We start from the raw sequence: 19,055 nt of genomic DNA, 5'->3' as shown, positions 1-19,055 counted from the left end.
GAGTGTGCTTAGGTTTTGTTTCGTTCTTTTCTTTGGTACCGTCCACAGTTTGATTCTTCCAGTGTGGGACTGGGTATCACAACACACCTTTTTATTGTGGTTGGTTTTAATAAAATGGCTTCAAAAGTTCTATTGTTCTGTTCCTCAAGCTTTAAATCCATCATCACCTGTTCAGTATTTTAATACCATGTTACTGATCCCACAGCACCCTGGACAAAACATGGGGTTGTAACAATATGTTCATACAGTGGCCACCAACCCTCCTGCAGTTTAGTTCCAACCTGTATTTAACATGCCGCTCCCTGTTATCTAGCACTAATGCAACCGATCCAGCCAAAGAAGGACAGTTAATTAGCTGGAGTGGGTGGGCAGATTTTGGCTGGAACCAGACTCCAGGAACAGGGCTGGTGACCACTGATTTATACCACTGGTGACCACATGATTGCTTTTTCTATTGTGTTCTTATGTTTGACACAAATGTTACATTCAAGCTTTACCCTAATTTATTCTCAAATACACCGATCAGGCATAACATTATGAGCACCTCCTTGTTTCTACCCTCATTGTCCATTTTATCAGCTCCACTTATTATATAGGTGCACTTTGTAGTTCTACAGTTACAGACTGTAGTCCATCTGTTTCTCTGCATACTTTGTTAGCCCCCTTTTACCCTGTTCTTCAGTGGTCCGGACCCCCATGGACCCTCACAGTGCAGGTACTATTTGGGTGGTGGATCATTCTCAGCACTGCAGTAACACTGACATGGTGGTGGTGTGTTAGTGTGTGTTGTGCTGGTCTGAGTGGATCAGACACAGCAGTGCTGCTGGAGTTTTTAAAAATATCCAGCCAACAGCGTCCTGTGACCACTGATGAAGGACTAGTGGATGACCAGCACAAACTGTGCAGCAGCAGATGAGCTATCATCTCTGACTTTACATCTACAAGGTGGACTGACAAGGTAGGAGTGTCTGATAGAGTGGACAGTGAGTGGACACAGTGTTTAAAAACTCCAGCAGCACTGCTGTGTCTGATCCACTTGTACCAGCACAACACACACTAACACACCACCACCACGTCAGTGTTACTGCAGTGCTAATGATCCACCACCCAAATAGTACCTGCTCTGTGAGGGTCCACGGGGGTCCTGACCACTGAAGAACAGGGTAAAAGGGGGCTAACAAAGTATCAGAGAAACAGATGGACTACAGTCTGTAACTGTAGAACTACAAAGTGCACCTATATAGTAAGTGGAGCTGATAAAATGGACAATGAGCGTAGAAAAGTGTTTATAACCTAAACATTTATATTTGGGGTGTAAGAAATGTAAACTTATAGCATGAATCAGGTTATTTGACAGGTTATTTGAGACAATCTCATGAAAGGACGGACATTAAGTTTTAAAAACACTGCAATATGAGTGAGGTGACCATGGTGACCATGTCAACCAGTAAAGACAACAAGGCCTGAAGGGGCTTTCTGGCCTAAAACTAGCATTTAATGCTTTTTGTCTGTATTATTCTGTAAGACAGCAAACCTCATGGAAAGTCACGATTTTGAGTTTCTAGCCATTAATATAAATAAATAAACTACAATACCCAGCATGCATTACGGAACTACATCAAACAACCACTTTGAATCCCCACCAATGGTGATACAGAAATCCAGACTGCTACACTCTTAAAACGATGGTTCTTCAAGGGTTCTTTAGCAAAGAAAATGGTTCTATATGGAACCATGAACACTCAAATAACCCTATGCATGATTAAAGGGTTCTTCGCCTCTTGAAAAGGTTCTTCACACGGATGTAGAATGTGTTGTAGATGGTTCACAAAAGGGTTCCACTATCGTTACATGCCCAAGAACCCTTTTTTGGTACTATATGGAACACTTTTTGCTAAGAGTGCAGCATGCAGTTGGCATGTTTACAACAGATGCAGTGACGGTTACGTTTTTCATTGTGGTTTAAGTTTCCCTTTAATGTTCACACCTCCGTACACGCGCCATTAAAATAACCCGCTAGGCCGAATGTGCATGCAGAGAGAAGCAGAGCACAGGCTTTAAACGATGTGTATGGCTTATTTCTGAACTCTGTTCACCTTAAAGTGGCTTTCGGTTCTAATACTGAACGCAAATCAAGAGGGTAAAGTGAGCATCTAGAGTCATTAACTGACAACATACAGGAGATAAAGCATCTTTTATTATTTTAACACTAAATCTGTTCCCTTAAACTAATACAACAACACAAAACTGTGCTCAAATGTGTTCTACTGTCCTCTGGTTTCATTCATACTCTTGAAAATTAAGACGCATCAGACGACAACAGTGAAAATTCCTACAAAAATGGAAATCATTAATGCGGTATTGCTTGCTGGTCCAAACATACTGGTCACATAAATCAAAGGTAGGAATAAATCTAGAGCAGCTGCTTCCCAACTCACCTAAATAAGAAACGCAGGGTGTTTCTAGGAGCAGGACTGGGATAAACTGCATGTAGAATACAGCGAGTGGCACTTATGGGGATTATTATTAAGGCAGAAGTGCAACTACAGTGTAAAACTAGGCCACATCAGAGATCCATTCAAATTCCTACTGGCCGCTGAACACGTGGGAAAAAAATAAGAAAGAGTGCTCATCTTTCGACTAGATTAGACTTAACGACAATCTAACTGAAGCTCAGTTCTCTTACTCTAAGAAAGCTGACCCTCTTCATTTCATGAAGCGTGTGCATTTTTCTTCAGTGCATATATAATCCTATAATCCTATAATCCTATACCAAAGGCAAAAGGCAACTGACCTCTCTATGCTCCGCCCACAAATGCATTCGCTCTAAGCAACCGTTGCTAGGTTGGACAAGCTTTACAGAACTCTGGGAAAAATCCCATTTTACCTAATGAGAAATTGCACAGCAAAACAGTTTTTTATTTTATTTATTATTATTATTATTATTATTATTATTAAGAGGTCAATTTATTATTATTATTAATATTGGAGCACTACATTTGGCTAGAGTCGCTACGTAACGTTGAGTTTCCAGTTCAAAATGCTATTCAGCCGAGCTGGACCGTGTTGTTGCTCACTTAAACTACACTTAAAACAGATGGTTCTTCAAGGGTTCTTTAGCAAAGAACACTCAAAGAACCCTTCGCATGATTAAACGGGGTCTTTGCATCGTGAAAGGGTTTTTCAGAGTGATGAAGAATGTGCTGCAGATGGTTCTATATAGCATCTTTTTGAAAAAGGTTCTACGAGACTTTTGCCAAGACTCAGTGAAGCTTGCCCCACCTAGCAGCAGCAGCTACGAAAGGTTATGTGGGCGGTTTTATGCAAGTCTTCTCTCGGACTGTAGCAGAGAATGTTCCCTTCACTCTTTCCCTGTTCGTTAATTCAGCACTAAAAAGACCATCATCCTCTTAGAGGTAACTGTAATACTCGAGTAGCAGTACATTACTGTAAAACCTGCGTGTAACGGAATAAACTAAAGGCACCGGCGCTTGCAGCGTAGGGGAATAATGGGTCCCAGACCTGTTCTACAGCAACTAATCCAGCATATATTTCAAGACATTGACTCTGTTTCATTGTCTAAGACAATTTGTTTCAAAAATAATTATCCAGCATTGCATTTCTGCATTTCTGAGGTGTCCTGAGTGCCGTACGACTGCGATCTCTGCAGCCTATCGTACCCCACAGTGCTGATCTAGGATCAGAGGTCAGAGAAAACATCCTCTGCCCCAGCAATAAGCAAAGGCAAACAGAGGAAGCGAAGTCCAGCAGGCGTGTCCACTATAGACTCAGCAAACTGTGGGCGTCCGTCCCACTGCCTGGTCTTTCTGGGGCTGAAGAGAAGGTTTGGAGCTACAGGTAGACTGCGAGTGGTCAGTGGGGTTGGACTGACCGATGGTCGGGGGTAGTAAGCTGTCCAGCTCCTGCCTCTTACCCGTCTCCAGCAGCCACTGGTGAAACTTCTGCTCCACCAGGGCCTGAAACTGCCGCCGCTGCTCCCTGGCACAGACAGAAAACAGGACAAAGCAGTCAGAGCTTTCAGCGGTCAACGTTAGTGACACGATGGAGCAAAACATTCTGGCCGTCAAATATTTATGGGTTTTTATCTACAACGTAAGAAAGCAGAAAACATTTCAGATTATTTTAGAAAAAAAAAGAGAACTGAGCACAATTATTAAATAACAATAATTAAATATAATATTTACAATCAAAACAATTAGCAATTAAACTAATGTAATGTCTGGCCACACAGCCTCAATAAGAAAAAGAAACCTTCACACGCTTCTTATAATCTACTAGTTTGCTGGTTTGTTGCGATTTCCACCAATTGTCGTGTGCAAAAGTTTGGGCGCCCCTGGTCAAATTACACGTACATTACATAACAAGTACACTGCATTACTGTTGGTCTGTGATGGACTGGCGACCTGGCCAGGGTGTATCCTGCCTTCCTCCCAGTGACTGCTGGGATAGGCTCCAGCACCCCACCGCGACCCAGAAGGATAAGCAGTTAAGAAAATGTGTGTGTGTGTGTGTACATTAATTTGTAATTTATATTCTGTACTTGACAAATATGTTAAACTGTTAATTCAGCACTAAAATTTGCAGAAAAATGCCATATTTGAGTGTGTTCTCTGTAGACAATTCATTTTCACTTCAAAATATAGCATTTGACTGTATTTCAGTCTTGTGATTTGGAACAGACTATGACCATGTGTCCAAGCTCCACTCACAAAATGCAGGTGGAATTGACTACAACTAAATAGGAGAGAAAACAGAGTAAGAGTGTATTTTAAAGTTTTAAAAAAGGAAGAAAAATATTTGTGTTCATTTATTCCTTATGACTAAAAATTCTAACCTCTTTTTACTTTTTTTTAAACTTAATTTCTCTCCTCAATTTTATTGCAGACAGTTCCACTCACTAGGTCTCCCCCTCACACAGTACTGTCAAGCTTTGACGCTGAAAGCTAACACATGCTTCCTCCAAGACACGTGAAGCTCCACCACATCCTTCATGCTGCTGCTAACGCAACATCATTTGACACTTGGAGGAGAGCGCTAACTGCTAATTCTGTTACATCAGCTAACAGACACCCACAACGGACAGCATCGCGATGAGTGCTGGGGAGAGGGAGGGTCAGTTATGCTCTCTGGGACTCACGGGCGCAGATGTCTGTGGCATCGACAGGGATCGTACTAAAAAGGGCCAAAACTCAGACGCAAAACTCTGCTTTCTTGAGGTTGTTACAAAAGTATGAGGGTCAGGTCTGTTTACTGGTTATTTTCTTTCAGAAGACTGTTGTACGTGTATTTACAGCAATGTTCATTTTAAATGGTATGAATGTAATAAAGTATCACGGCTGTGATTTGGTGGCCGTAGATCATCACAGCCGTGATGTTATTCACGATGACACACAACCTCGAGTTTTATACAACAGTTAAATAAATAAAGTAAGAAATTAATAAACTGGGCCGTGAACGCGGCGTTTCATATGGAAGTTCCTTCCACCAGATTATAGTTCCTTAACAAGCAGCTTGTTGCTACGTCAGAGTAACGAGCTCCGCCCACTCACTGCACAGCCGGCAGCTCGTTCTCCAGCTCCTCACACTAAATTCCCAAACTGTCATCACCACTGAGCAGCTTTTCAGTCGGCAACTGTGACAGAAGAACAACCTGGAATCAGCCAGAAATGAACCCAATACCATTCGCCAAACATGTAGTCTCATCTGACCAACCCGGACTGAGCCATAAAACTGCAGCAATATCAGGTTTAGCTCAGTTTTGTCAGTTTTTGCCAGATCAGTATTAATGTTGTTTTGTTCCAGCCAGTCTGTAAAGCATCTTACAGCCCATTTAGTTTGGCGAATGGTATTCGGTTCATTTCTGGCTGATTCCAGGTTGTTTAGCTGTTCTTCTGTCACAGCTGCCGACTGAAAAGCTGCTCAGTGGTGATGACAGTTTGGGAATTTAGTGTAGTCTGATCTTCAGAGTCGGACCAAATCGGCTGTCGGTCAAATGTGATCTTAAAAGTGTTCATTTTCTGTTTGTGGCAAAGTAAGAAGTAAAAACGTTCAAATGGCTTGAGCGTCTCCTACAGCTGTCAAAGTCGTTGCTTAGCAACGGAGTCTCAGCGGAGTGATACAGTGTTTGTGAAAAAATGGTAAGAACGCTTCTCAACCGATCAGCTTGCCTGGCTGGAACTAACTGTTGTATAAAATGTTTATATGATCCACTTGGTCATTCTGACAGACTGCAATAAACTACAAGAAATTTAGGGGGTCATCTGGCTTCCATTATTTTGTTGGGCTATAAACGAGGAAATGATTTTCACAGCCAGAACTTCCAGTGATGGTGTTGGGGGCTACAGATTAATAATCTTAATTAATAACTGTAGGCCTAAACTTAATTATGGTCACTTCTAAACTTGAAAACACCAACTACCAACATAAAGGACTCACTTGTTGAGGTGTGCGTCCTTCACTGTACTCTGCCACTCCTGCACCCTCCGCTCGCGGGCCTCCACTGCCTGCTGGTACGCTGGGGGCAGCCCCCCTGGCACCTCGCAGGTGTCCCCCTCCATCTGGAAGGGCACCACCAGGGTGCAGAACTCCTCTGGTGTCAGGATGCGGTAACAGGACGGATCAGGAGCCGGACCGTCTGGGCTGTACAGCAGTGGCTGGTCCCATAGGTTGGGCACGACAGCCAGACCCACACTGGCCATGTGGTCCTCCAGGGTGGGGTAGTGCGTGTGGAAGGGGCCCAGAGTGAGGGCCGTGTTGCCGGGCAGCAGGAGTGGGCGGGTGGGGGTGAGTGCATGGACGGTGCAGCGGGAAGAAGCCCCAATGGCCAGCCGGCCGGCCACACACACCAGCCGAACGTTCTCACAGCTCTGAACGTGGACGCTGGTCTCCACCGGGCCCAAAACCACTGTGCTGTTGCGGCACTTGTCCAGCGTCACTGACCTGCAAAATCAAAATTGGGAAAAAGGTTATGATTATTGTTATCGGCAAGTCAATATATGGCAAATTAGGAAAAGTTTGGACTGACACTTCCACCCAAGCCAAACTCCTTGAGCGAACCTGGTGAATCAACAACTTCAATAAGCTATTACACATTATTAAATATAGGGTTGTCCTTTAGTAAAGGCAATGGTTATGTATGTAACCGTGATCGCAAAATGGTCCTTTTTTGTGTGCTACTATAATAATGCTACTGGACCGGTCACAATCCTGAATTAGCTGACGATTAATGGCCACATAAATAATCGCAATTAACAATTTGTCTTTTTCCCCCCCAATGTTTGCAATTATTAAAATACAAGCCTAAAGCAGCCAAATGGTCTGATTAGCTATTTTGCTTCCTAGCTGTCGATGCTTAGTAGATCCCAACTGAGGACAGAAACAACTCAAGCTCAAATAAAGAAACATTACTCACTGCTGCCCTTTAAATGTGCCATAAAACATCAAATAAACAAATATTACTCTCTGCTGCCCTCTAAAGGTGTTATTACCAAACATCAAATAAACAAATATTACTCTCTGCTGCCCTCTAAAGGTGTTATTACCAAACATCAAATAAACAAATATTACTCTCTGCTGCCCTCTAAAGGTGTTATTACCAAACATCAAATAAACAAACATTACTCACTGCTGCCCTTTAAATGTGCCACAAAACATCAAATAAACAAATATTACTCGCTGCTGCCCTCTAAAGGTGTTATAAGACTTATAATGATGCGTATCAAAAAAAGGGTTTATTTCTTTTACTTACAAATGTTTTCCCCAAGACAAGGGCTAACATAAAATCTGCCATTTCAAATACATAATAATTACAATCAACTAAAATAAATGTGATCAGACAATTATGCAAAAACTGTGACCTATATGCTACAGTCGCTTCCACAAGGTTATGACTGACAGTTATTATAATATCCATGGCACATATAATTTATTATTATTATTATTATAGTTGTTGTTGTTGTGTATAATCTTCATGATGGAGAACCTGTACACAGATCTTTAAAGAACCCTTGAAATGGTTCTATGTAACAATAAAAAGGGTTACGTTACAAGACAGAGAACTATTTTTGGATACTGACATTAAACCCTTTTCGTTAGGAGTGTATCTATAACATTGATTCCTAAACAATATAGAACCCTTAATCAGAATGCCTCAGGAGATTTTTTGGGGGAACTATTTATCTCCAGGAACTTATTTTGAATAAATATGTTTTAGTCCAAAACCTTCTCAAAAAACATTGTAAAACACTGCTGCATATTCATAACCATTTCATGTAGTAACTCTCTGTGAGGGAGCTTTTAGAGGCATTCAGACGTTTGGTTCCCATCACCACCACAATTCTGACTCAGTAAGTTTCTCTAAAACATTTCAAACCAAACCACTCTGAATGACTTTGTTTACATCAGAACCATTTAATTGCGCAGACATTTTGAAAAATCGGTGGAATTCCCCTTTAAACAGCAATGGCAATAACCTTTTGGCACACCCTGCTCGCTGGCTGTGGCTGAGTAACTCCAGATGGGCATTTTTAAGGCAGGGCGTTAGACAGATCAGGTTTCTTCTCATCGAGGGCGTGGCTCTTACCTGAGAGGAGACAGCAGGTAGATGAAAGCCTCGCTGCAGCGGTGCAGTTTCACGTTTGCGCTAGCCAGCTTCTCCGAGTCTTTGGCCAGCGTCTGTTTGTAAACCTGAGACATCAGGACCACCCTGCTGCCCGGAGGGGCCATGTGAGTGTTCCGGGCTATCTTGGCTCTCTTCATTGCGCCCTCCACTAAGACAAAGACAACACTGTTACGGTCTTTCTGAGCTGTCTGCGTACTTAACAGGCATAAATGCTTTTGGAAGGTGATAACTACAGACATTTTGGAACACTAGACACTCAAATATAATCATATTCAATATTTAATCAAATTTAAGCATTTTGTGACCAATAAAATTTCACTTCAAATGTTAAAATGTAGAAATAAATGAAAAAACAGGCATGTTGTTATGTCGTCTATATTCTCCTACAGGTGTAAATACACTATATGGACACCTAACAATCACACCTATATGACCTTGTTGGACATCCCATTCCAAAATCATGGGCATTAATATGGAATCACCCCCTCTTTGTGGCTACAACAGCCTCCACTCATTTGGGAAGCTTTCCACAAGATTTTGGAGAGTGTCTGTGGGAATTTGTGCCTGTTCAGCCAGAAGAGCATTTGTGAGGTCAGGCACTGATGTTGCACGAGAGGGTCTGGCTCACAATCGAATCCAATTCATTCCACAGGTGTTCAGTGGGGTTGAGGTCAGGGCTCTGTGCAGACCACTGGAATTCCTCCACACCAAACTTGTCAAACCATGTCTTTATGGAGCTCACTTTGTGTGCAGGGGCTCTGTCATGCTGAAAAGGACAGGCTTTTCCCCAAACTGTTGCTACAAAGTTGGAAGCATATAACTGTGTAAAATGTCTTTTTTCAGCTGCAGCATTAACATCACTTTTTACTGGAACTAAGGGGTCTAAACCCTGAAAAACAGCCCCAGCCCATTAGCCCACCTCCACCAAACTTTACTGGCACTACGCATTGCGGTACGCAGTGATCTGCTGGCATCCGCCAAACCCTGATTTGTCCATCACGCTGACAGATAATGAAGCATCTAGAGGTGGAAACCCATTTCATGAGGCTCCCGATGCACAACTCTTGTGCTGATATTGACGATGGCAGGCGATTTTTATGTGCTATGCACTTCAAGACTTGGTGGCCCCGCTCTGCGAGTTTGCGTGGTCTACCGTTTCATGACTGAGCTGTTGTTGCTTCCAGGTGCTTCCATTTCACAACAATAGCACTTACAGTTGGCCAGGGCAGATCTAGCAGAGCAGAAATTTCACAAACTGACAAACTGGCAAAAGTGGCATCCTATGGCAATGCCATGTTTACAGTCAATATGCTCTTCACTACGACAAAGGATTGGCGATTGAGGCTACAACCCACTCTACTGGCAGTGTTTGTCAATGGAGACTGCATAGCTAATGTTTGATTTTATACACCTGTTAACAATGGGTGTGGCTAACAAGGATATAGTAATTAGCAGGGGTGTCCACATACTTTTGGCCATATAGTGTAGTTCTTCCAGTCACATCTGTGTATTGGTAAAAATAAGGCCAAAATGGCTGAACTCAAAGGTAATATATTCGATTTTGATATGAACTAAAAACTGATTAGTTTACTGAAAATCGCTATGGGATCAGAGACTTGCACCTTTATAAGATATTAGATGCAGCATGTCATGCACTGATGGGTTCTGATACTGATGTTTCACTCCGGACCGGGACATTCCTATTTGAGATAAATGTGGTTCTGGGCTCACCTTGCAGGGCCCAGGCCAGCTTCTTGCCCGAGCGCAGGCAGGTGGACATGCCGAAGGGGTTGAGGGTGAGGGTCTGGCGCAGCCAGTTCTGTAGCTGCTGCAGTGAGTACGAGCGACTGAGTTTGGAGAAGCCCGCCTGAGCCTGGAGCGGCACGCGGCCCAGGAGTCTGTGGAGTGGGTGCACGGTGCGGCCGCGGCTGGCCGAGCCCTCCAGCAGCAGGCTCAGTGCCTGCACGGCCTCGGGCGACAGCTGGCTGTCCCGCAGTGCTTGGCCCGAGCCGCTCAGCTCACCTGGTTCCGCCAGTAGCTCCAACAGCTCGGACAGATGTGTCTGCATGAAGGTCAGGTGCGTCTGGTCATCCCAGTTCTAACAGAGTAGAAAAGAAAATAAAGAGAACACAAACATTAAACACAATAGTTGTCTACTCTATTCAAAAATGACCAGATGTGAACATTAAAGTCATAGTTTTACAAATCAAATATACAGCTGTATGCAAAAGTTTGGGCACCCCTGCTCAAACTGCATGTGTTGTCGATTTTCTAAGTGCAGGTAAGTGAACACATCCTCTACAGCGAACACACATCTGCACATTTTAATAGACAATTACTGTTTATTTGCTGAATTTAACATATTTAGGGAAAAAAATATAAATTTTGGCCTGCGCAAAAAGTTATGGCACATTTTAAGTTTTATTTTTTTCCCCCAAATGTGTTTAATTTGTTCCCTGTATAGAATCTGCATTTTGATACGACTAACAGACGGGTTAATTTTAGCACAGTAACAATATATGCTTTGGCATAACAAAAATCAGAGACACTTTAAAGGAGGAAGCAGGTCACTGGTTAGAAAATAAATGGGAAGCTCAATATGGCGTCCGTTTATCAAGAGAGTCCTGCTCTCCAATAAAAAAGCCAATCGGTTTGTTGGTAAAGGGTCCCCCTCATTGTGAAGATATGTGCAAATGTAGCAGCTGAAAAAAAAGATTTTTTGTGTTATTTGACCCAAAAACTACACACTATTTATGAGATTTTGGTCAGATTTTAACAGTCATTTCAAATATGCTTTTGACACAATATTTTGGCTTTTGGTTTCGGACTTAAATGTTAGGAGACAGGAGTCTGGTCTTGTACGAGTAGAAATAACTGACCTTGCCAGGATGGCCATCCAGTGGACACTTTCCTATAAGGATTTTGCAAAAAGGCAACAATCTAGATTTCCATTTTTTCTATAAAACTGAGATTATGCGCCAGTCCTAGAATGGATGTGGTGCTGTTTTAGTGTTTCCTTCAGCTTCAGCAGAAAGTGTTTCTCATGTAAATGCCAGCAATGCACCGAATTGATATAATCAATCAGTATCAGCACTAATACTGAGCTTATTAATTAGAGCCTGACCAACATCAGGTGGTCTATAATACTGGCTGATATTGCCGACCCATGGTTTTATCTGTATCTGTGAAATGATCGCCCATAGATTGGCAATAATTAGTGACTTTTTGTTGGCAGCATCAGCGAGATTGGATTTGAAATTTTCTGATGAAAGGGAGAAAACTATTCCTGGTAGCTCCACCTGCAGTGCTACAATATTCAAATCATTAAAGAGTGAGTTCCTGTTGTTTATAGTTGGCTCGTGAGGGTGTTTTATTCAGCCCACCAGAACGTTAAAGGGACCATATTGTGGAAAACTGAATTTTGACTGTTTTTGCAATGCATGAGATTAGAAACATACCGTTACTTCAAGAAAACCAACACATTTACATATATCCACCTATTCAGCCTACAGCAGTTTAACCCCACCCCTTTACATAATAGTTATATAGGACAGTTTCAGCTTTGAGTGCTTTTTGAATGAGGCACAAAACAGGGCAGCCAATCAGAATAGAGGTCTTTACATATATCAGTCTTAAAGGCACAGCCTGTTTAATTCTAATGGCTAAAGTGAGGTTGGAAAATGTTCAGGTAAAAATTAATTGTGACTGTTTTTGGTACATAAAACAACTCTAACATTATAAGTGCACCTAAATATGCAAGAAAAATGTATTACATATTATTATACTACTTATATTTTATTTAACTCTTGTTATTGTTAAAATTGTATTTTTGAAGTATATCTTAATATCATGTAATGTCATAATATACATAGGTAAATACTAGTTCTGAAACATAACTAACTTCCTCATTTGTATATTATTTTGCATTTTTTGCTTCTACTAGGTATTTATGTTTGTGTACTTTTCTATTAAGCACAAGTGTCTTGACAAAGCACTGGTGTCAGATTGGCACTCAACACCAGGACTGGAAATGAAAATGCTGGATCAGTGTATCCCCAGTAAATGCACTGACACTGGATTAATGTTATATGCACAACTGGATTGATTAGAAGTGACAGAAGATCAGCAGTGTTGCTGACCTTATTCGAGGAGCTGGTTTTGGCCTCTCTTTCTGAAGAGGACGAGGGGGAGCGGGCGCGGGGGCTCGGCCACTCTTCCCCAATCAGAGAGGTGCGCAGAGACACGCGGTTCAGCTGCTGAAGGTACAAGAAGAGCAGGAACTGGAGAGTGTCCACATACAGCTGCACAAACACAGAGAACAGTCAAGCTTCAATGGATTATTCTTACAGGGATTTGGAACATACAGCACAAGATTGAGGTATTTAATGGCCCATATCACATAAAAAATTATTCACTTCCCAGTTCATATTTGGAAACAGCAAAAACAGCATCTTTTCAATTCATTGTTTCTGTGATACCATGAAAGTGAACATATTTACATATATCCATCTATACAATTATAAGATTTGTTTTAGCCTGGACTGCTTTTCACTAATGCACAATACAGGCCAGCCAATCCAAGCAGAGGTCATTTACATATATCAGCCTTAAAGGCACAGCAACAAACACAGCCTGTTTAATTCTAAAGGGATAAAGAGAGGCTGGAAAATGGTCATGTAAAAAGAAGTTTTGACTGTATTTGGTGCCCCACACATACATGTAATAAGAAAAGTGTGGGGTATGAGTGCATTAAAAATCCATATTTGTGACAAGATCACTTCATATGTGTATAATAAAAAGCCACAGTAAAGGACTAAGTCAGCTAAAAACACAAATTTACACAAATATTACTCCCAAATGCAGTCAATGAAAAAATGCCTGTAAAAAATCTGTAAACATGCTTGTTGAACAACTCCCATTTCCGAAAAAAGTTGGGGCGCTGTGCAAAATGTAAATAAAAACAAAATGCAATGATATGCAAATCATTTAAACTCTATATTTTATTGACAATAGTACAAAGATAACATATCAAATGTTGAAACTGAGAAATTTTATTGTTTTTTGAAAAATATTTGTCCATTTTTAATTTGATACCAACAACACGTTCCAAAAAAGTTGGGACGGGGGCAACAAAAGGCTGATAAAGTTGGGTAATGCTAAAAAAACAACAAAAAAAAACACACACGGGGTTGATGCAACAGTCGAAACATGATTGGGTGTAAAAGCATCCCAGAGAGGCTGAGTCTTTCAGAAGTACAGATGAGGAGGGGTTCACCACTCTGTGAAAGACTGTGTGGGCAAATAGTGCAACAATTCAAGAATAAAGTTTCTCAACGTAAAATAGCAAAGAACTTCTGCTTTTTATCATCTACGGTACATAATAACATTAAAAGATTCAGAGAATCTGGAGAAATCTCTGTATGCAACAGACAACAGACAAGGCCAAAAACCAGTATTTGATGGCCGTGATCTTTGGGCCCTCAGGCAGCATTGCATTAAAAACAGACATGATTCTGTAGTGGAAATCACTGCATGGGCTCAGAAACACTTCTAAAAATCACTGTCTGTGAAAACAGTTCATCACTGCACCTACAAATGCAAGTTAAAACTCGAAAACGCAAAGAAGAAATCATAAATAAACAGGATCCAGAAATGCCGCCACCCTCTCTGGGCCCGAGCTCATTTAAAATGGACTGTGGCGAAGTGGAAAAGTGCCCTGTGGCCCAACAAATCAATATTTGAAATTCTTTTTGGAAATCATGGACGCTGTGTCCTCCGGGCTAAAGACCACGCAGCTTGTTATCAGTGCACAGTTCAAAAGCCAGTATTCATGATGGTATAGGGGGGCATAAGTGCACATGGCATGGGTGACGTGCACATCTGTGAAGGCACCATTAATGCTGAACGATATATACATGTTTTTGCAACATATGCTCTCCCATTGGTTAGGACTTCAGGAGCTGAACTGTTAGATTACTACCAACATAATTAGGAAATGACCAAGGAATCAGCCAATCATGTTTCACAACGGGACTAATTTCATCAAAAAACATCACTCTAGGCTGTTCTAGATATGTCACTGACTGTGAATTGGAACTGCAGTCTAACTAGGTTTTAGGCAGTTGTAGGAATGGAAAACTGTGGCCAGAGCTCTTGAAAAATTCACTGTAGAAATGTTACATACAATGTAAAATATATGCTAACGTCTGTTATTTTCAAATAAACACATGGAGTGTTTTTCAAAAGCTTCAAATGTTCCCGTTTATATGAGAATGGCCAAAAAATGTTCATACAAATTGCCATTAGATTAGAGCTAACACAGCATTAGAATCCCATAAGGGTGCTAGCAGAAATTAGCATCATCAAAGACGTGTTTTTTTCCTCATGTTTGACCGAGTTTTGACATTTGTGGTTCAAACTGAAGGCCTAGCACTAAAGGTCAAGGTTCACCACTGCTAACCGGTCTACATATGCTTCCATTACTTGTTAGTGACATCAGCTTCGTGGATCCAGTGCAAAACTAAAAGAAGCAAAATTCAGACTAAACAGTCGGTGAACTACTCCTGGATTTCATTCCCATTCTCACCTTGCTGCGCTGTCGGTCGAGCTCGCGCGGGGACTGACTCTGAGACAGAGCCTCAGCCCACTCCAGCTTCTCCTCTGGACTGCGCGGCGTCAGCAGGTCAAAGGTCTCGAAGTAGAGCCAGGCCAGATCCTCGGCCAGCTGCAGCTTTCCACACGCAATGTGGCGCCACATGTGCCAGCCCAGCCGGGGGAAGCAGCCCTCTCGAGTGCGCACGTAGCAGGCCATCTTGCGCAGGTAGTGCATGCTCAGTTTGCTCGGAGGGGCCACCTGCAGCGCCCCCAGCAGGAAGGGCTCCAGACGAGGCCAAACGCTGGCTGTGCAGGCGTCCATTTCTGAGGTAAACAGAAGCGTTTAAGAATGGGTTAATTAACCTGCCTAGCAGGGTTATTTCAAAGAGAAACAATAGAAAGTGTTAACTTTACCAGAGAAATACTAAGAAGTAACTTAAAGGACCCATATCTACATTCATCTTTACGAGACCTTTTTCCAACCTCCCATATTCTTTATAATTTAACTGTTTTCGTAACTGTGTCTTTAAGATATATGCAAATGACCTCTGTTCTGATTGGCTTTTTTGTGCCTCATTGGACATAATGTTGTGGCTCCCAGGGTGATTTGATGTTTGTTGAAAGGACAAAATGGCTCTTCTTAACATTTGGTTTGTCGACTCCTGACCTAACCTGGCTTTTAATGCAGAGGGAGCCGGTCGGATTTCTCGCTCATCCACTTCTGCCTTTTGCGTTCCGTCAACATTACATTATAAATTAAAATTTAGACAAATTGATTTTTGACATTTGTGAATCGATTCAGAATCATCCACGTCCGCATCGCGATGCATCTAAGAATCGATTTTCCCTGCACCCCTAATGGATGGTATGAACTGAAGAGCGAGTGGTTCTGAAGCTTTACTAACGTTTAGATGTTACATTCAGCTGTTTTGTTTTTCCATGATATCAGCCCTTTAAAGGCTCTTCGGTCCGTGAATCCTTTTAGATTAACAACTTTAAATCAGTCAAATGACAAAGAAAACTAACCAAATGGGTTCACAAACTAATAATAAAGAAACAAACTATTTTCATTTTGACTCTTATCGAGGTAAACACTTCTAAAACGTTGATAAATGTCTAATAATAAAGAAGCAAAACAATATAAAAAAAATCAGAAAATGAACATTAGAAAAAAAACATGTTCACAAAAGCAATATGTTCGCCATATATGAATAAATTTACATAATTTACATTCTGTGACTCTGAAATGTCTCTGAAAATGGACGAAGAATGGTATTTGGTCAATGCTTCAATACTGTGTGGATGAAAATGGAGCAGTGTTGAAGTATGAATAGTCATGTAACTAATTTCTTTTCAGCCCTCCAGTTAAACAATATAACAGAACGATAAAATCTGTCCCAATTTCTTTGCGAATAACAACACAACAGATTGTGATGTGTTGTAATAGTATGGCTGAACGATTTGGGGAACATATTATGACTAATGACTAATATTGCAGCTGCAATTTAAATTGCAGTTATTATCTATAAGGTATAAGGTTCACGCCTGTTTTTTGTTTTTTTTTGGCCAAGAAGTTCAGAATATCCACTTTTCTGGCTTTAGGCTTGAACCCTGAATGTATTGCGCCAGACCTCCAGTAAATTGTGGTTGTGATGTCACAACACATGAAGGTTTGGTTGCCTCTGATTGGTCTAACTCATCTACAGGCAGTTCACAAGCTCTGCGTTATTAGGTTAAATTTCACCACTTAAAACTTAAGACAACGCTTTTGATAACACAGGCTTTAATTTTTAAAAATGCACGCTCTTAAAATGCGATTTTGAAATGAAATAGATGAATCGTACTCCAGACATGTCTTGTAATTTTAGGTCAGAGATGGTAACAAATAAATTCATGAGAAAAAGTTTGTTAAATAATTACTAAGACTGTCAGCTGAGAAGAAAATATGTTCAATATGTACAATGAGAAGGTGGTTAAACATATCAGGAAAAGACATAGATCTGTCTAATCCTACCAAAAGCAAATTTCCAATTTTATATGTATATATATTTAAACTTAGTTATCCTTCCAATATGAATTTAGATACAAATGCACGTGGTTTTTGTCGTAATGTCACTAAACATATTTTCTTTCAGTGTGAAAAGGTACAAACAATCTGGACATCCTTTCAAAACTGGCTTATGTCTAAATATATTGAGATACATCCGCTTAACAGTGAGCCTCTGAAAAGTGTGGAAAACAAGAAAACCCAAAGACTGTTAACTTTAACTGATCAATTTTGCTGAGTGACGAAGACCCTCATTAAACTGCCTTTTAATTTATTTTATTTTAGTTATTTATTTCCCCCTTTGACTGTTGTTTTACTGCTCAATATGGTGGTCTTTCAGTGCTCTGTTTGCATCGTATGCCTTGTGTTTCTGCACACTGACTGACAAATTATAACAAAACGACTCTGAAATAACTTAAACTGACACTTTAACACAGTCAAATGGTCAAAAAATGAATATAAACAGCACTGACTGTACTCATATCGCTAGCTAGGCTAACTAAACACGAAGCGTAACTGACAGGCAGCATCTTCAGGAAGTGCCATGTTTCCATAGCAACCACGGCAAGTTCACCGCATTAATTTAAGCGTTGGTGTTAATAAACTAATAATTTAATAAATAAAAGCCCAGCTCACCGCACAAATCATACATTTCTGAATTTCTGAGTAACGTTAGCTAACTGTTTGTCGACATCCCAGCTAGCAGGTTAAGCTTCAGGAGCTGAACTCGGCTTCTTGTCCGAATTTTCCCGATCCACCTTAAACGGTGCGGCAGTTATTATTGTAACGCGCCAGAATGTATCTTAACTGCCGCACCATTTAAGGTGGAACGGGAAGTTCGAACAAGAAGGTGGTGAATAGGAAGCGAACCGCTCACTTACTTTCTGCATCCGCCCGTCTGCAGCTCCAGCGGCGGCTAACAGGTGCTCACCTTTGCTTTTGCTCCATAGGGAATGTATTAGAAAAGGTATCACTTTGGAAAGTTTTGTTTTATTTTTATTATTGTTTATATTTCATGCTGCCAGTGTAGCTTCGTTCACTGTGTGTGTGGGCCGCTGGCTGGCAGGCTGATGTCTACCTCTCTCTACCTCTCTACCTCTCTCTCTCGGCTCTTATTTGGCGCCGACTCCACCAGTCGGTCCCCTGTTAACGGTAAACGCTGATGATGATAAACTGTTGGGCGTCTCTGCTGCACTGAAAGCGAAACGAAATTGCAAACACTCGCTGTTTCCAACAAAACCCCGCAAAACTAAACCTTGCCTCACCAGCCAGACTGTTAAAAAGCCTGTTGTTTTGAAAGTCGTGCTGCGCGGCGAGGCGCTTCAATAAACATTTTCACATTTCCTGTTGATTTCAAAATAAAAGTGCATTTTATTTTAGGTAGCTCTCTGCAAAGAAAGCGAGGCACTTCATCAACGCGTCGAAGAGCAGTTCATCTATGTGGAAATGTATTTAAATAATTACGATTACAAAAATGATGTTTTGACACCGGTAAAAATAGACACGTTAGCATGGACGCCACCAGAAACTGTGAGATGAGGTCAAATGTGTACAAAAACAACAACCAAAAAATAGCAATAATAATAATTAATAAATAAAATGTGCGTCCCTAGAAATCTTCCTCGCGTCGCCGATGAAAGTAAGCACGTAAAAGAGCGCAAAAGAAATGCAACTATGCTAGCTAAGAGTAATATGTATAGGAGAAAAGTCCATAATAAGCCCTCTTAAATCCTAGCCCTCTTAAATCCTAGCTTACATCCATATATTTTTTAT

The 19,055-nt window shown here is 41.1% G+C and overlaps 1 protein-coding gene across 2 annotated transcripts; it reads right to left on the bottom strand.

The window, feature by feature from the left end:
* Positions 1–2,179: 2,179 nt before the first annotated feature.
* tbccd1 (TBCC domain containing 1) lies at positions 2,180–18,984 on the bottom strand. Of its 2 annotated transcripts, XM_036571813.1 has the most exons (7): positions 18,164–18,984; positions 15,228–15,559; positions 12,781–12,942; positions 10,373–10,739; positions 8,603–8,789; positions 6,457–6,960; positions 2,180–3,999 (listed from the first exon to the last, which is right to left on the bottom strand). In XM_036571813.1, exons 2-7 carry the CDS (start codon positions 15,555–15,557, stop codon positions 3,789–3,791), a joined length of 1,761 nt encoding a protein of 586 aa, XP_036427706.1. In that variant the 5' UTR covers positions 15,558–15,559; positions 18,164–18,984; the 3' UTR covers positions 2,180–3,788. The 2 variants fall into 2 exon arrangements, with proteins under 2 accessions (XP_036427706.1, XP_036427714.1); XM_036571821.1 differs by lacking the exon at positions 18,164–18,984 and having other exon boundaries at positions 15,228–15,837.
* Between the last annotated feature and the right edge of the window lie 71 nt (positions 18,985–19,055).

The sequence above is a fragment of the Colossoma macropomum genome, unplaced genomic scaffold, assembly GCF_904425465.1.
Source record: "Colossoma macropomum unplaced genomic scaffold, Colossoma_macropomum, whole genome shotgun sequence".
Taxonomy (NCBI): domain Eukaryota; kingdom Metazoa; phylum Chordata; class Actinopteri; order Characiformes; family Serrasalmidae; genus Colossoma; species Colossoma macropomum.
The sequence above is the reverse complement of the archived record's forward strand: the minus strand, read 5'-3'. Positions and strand labels throughout refer to the sequence as shown.

Coding starts and splice junctions, on each gene's coding strand:
- tbccd1 (XM_036571813.1), bottom strand. CDS start 15,557: ATGGACGCCTGCACAGCCAGCGTTTGGCCTCGTCTGGAGCCCTTCCTG. Junction 10,740..12,780: donor AAACCAGCTCCTCGAATAAG/GTCAGCAACACT, acceptor CTACTCTGTTAG/AACTGGGATGACCAGACGCA. Junction 8,790..10,372: donor GCTGGCCTGGGCCCTGCAAG/GTGAGCCCAGAA, acceptor TCTTTGTCTTAG/TGGAGGGCGCAATGAAGAGA.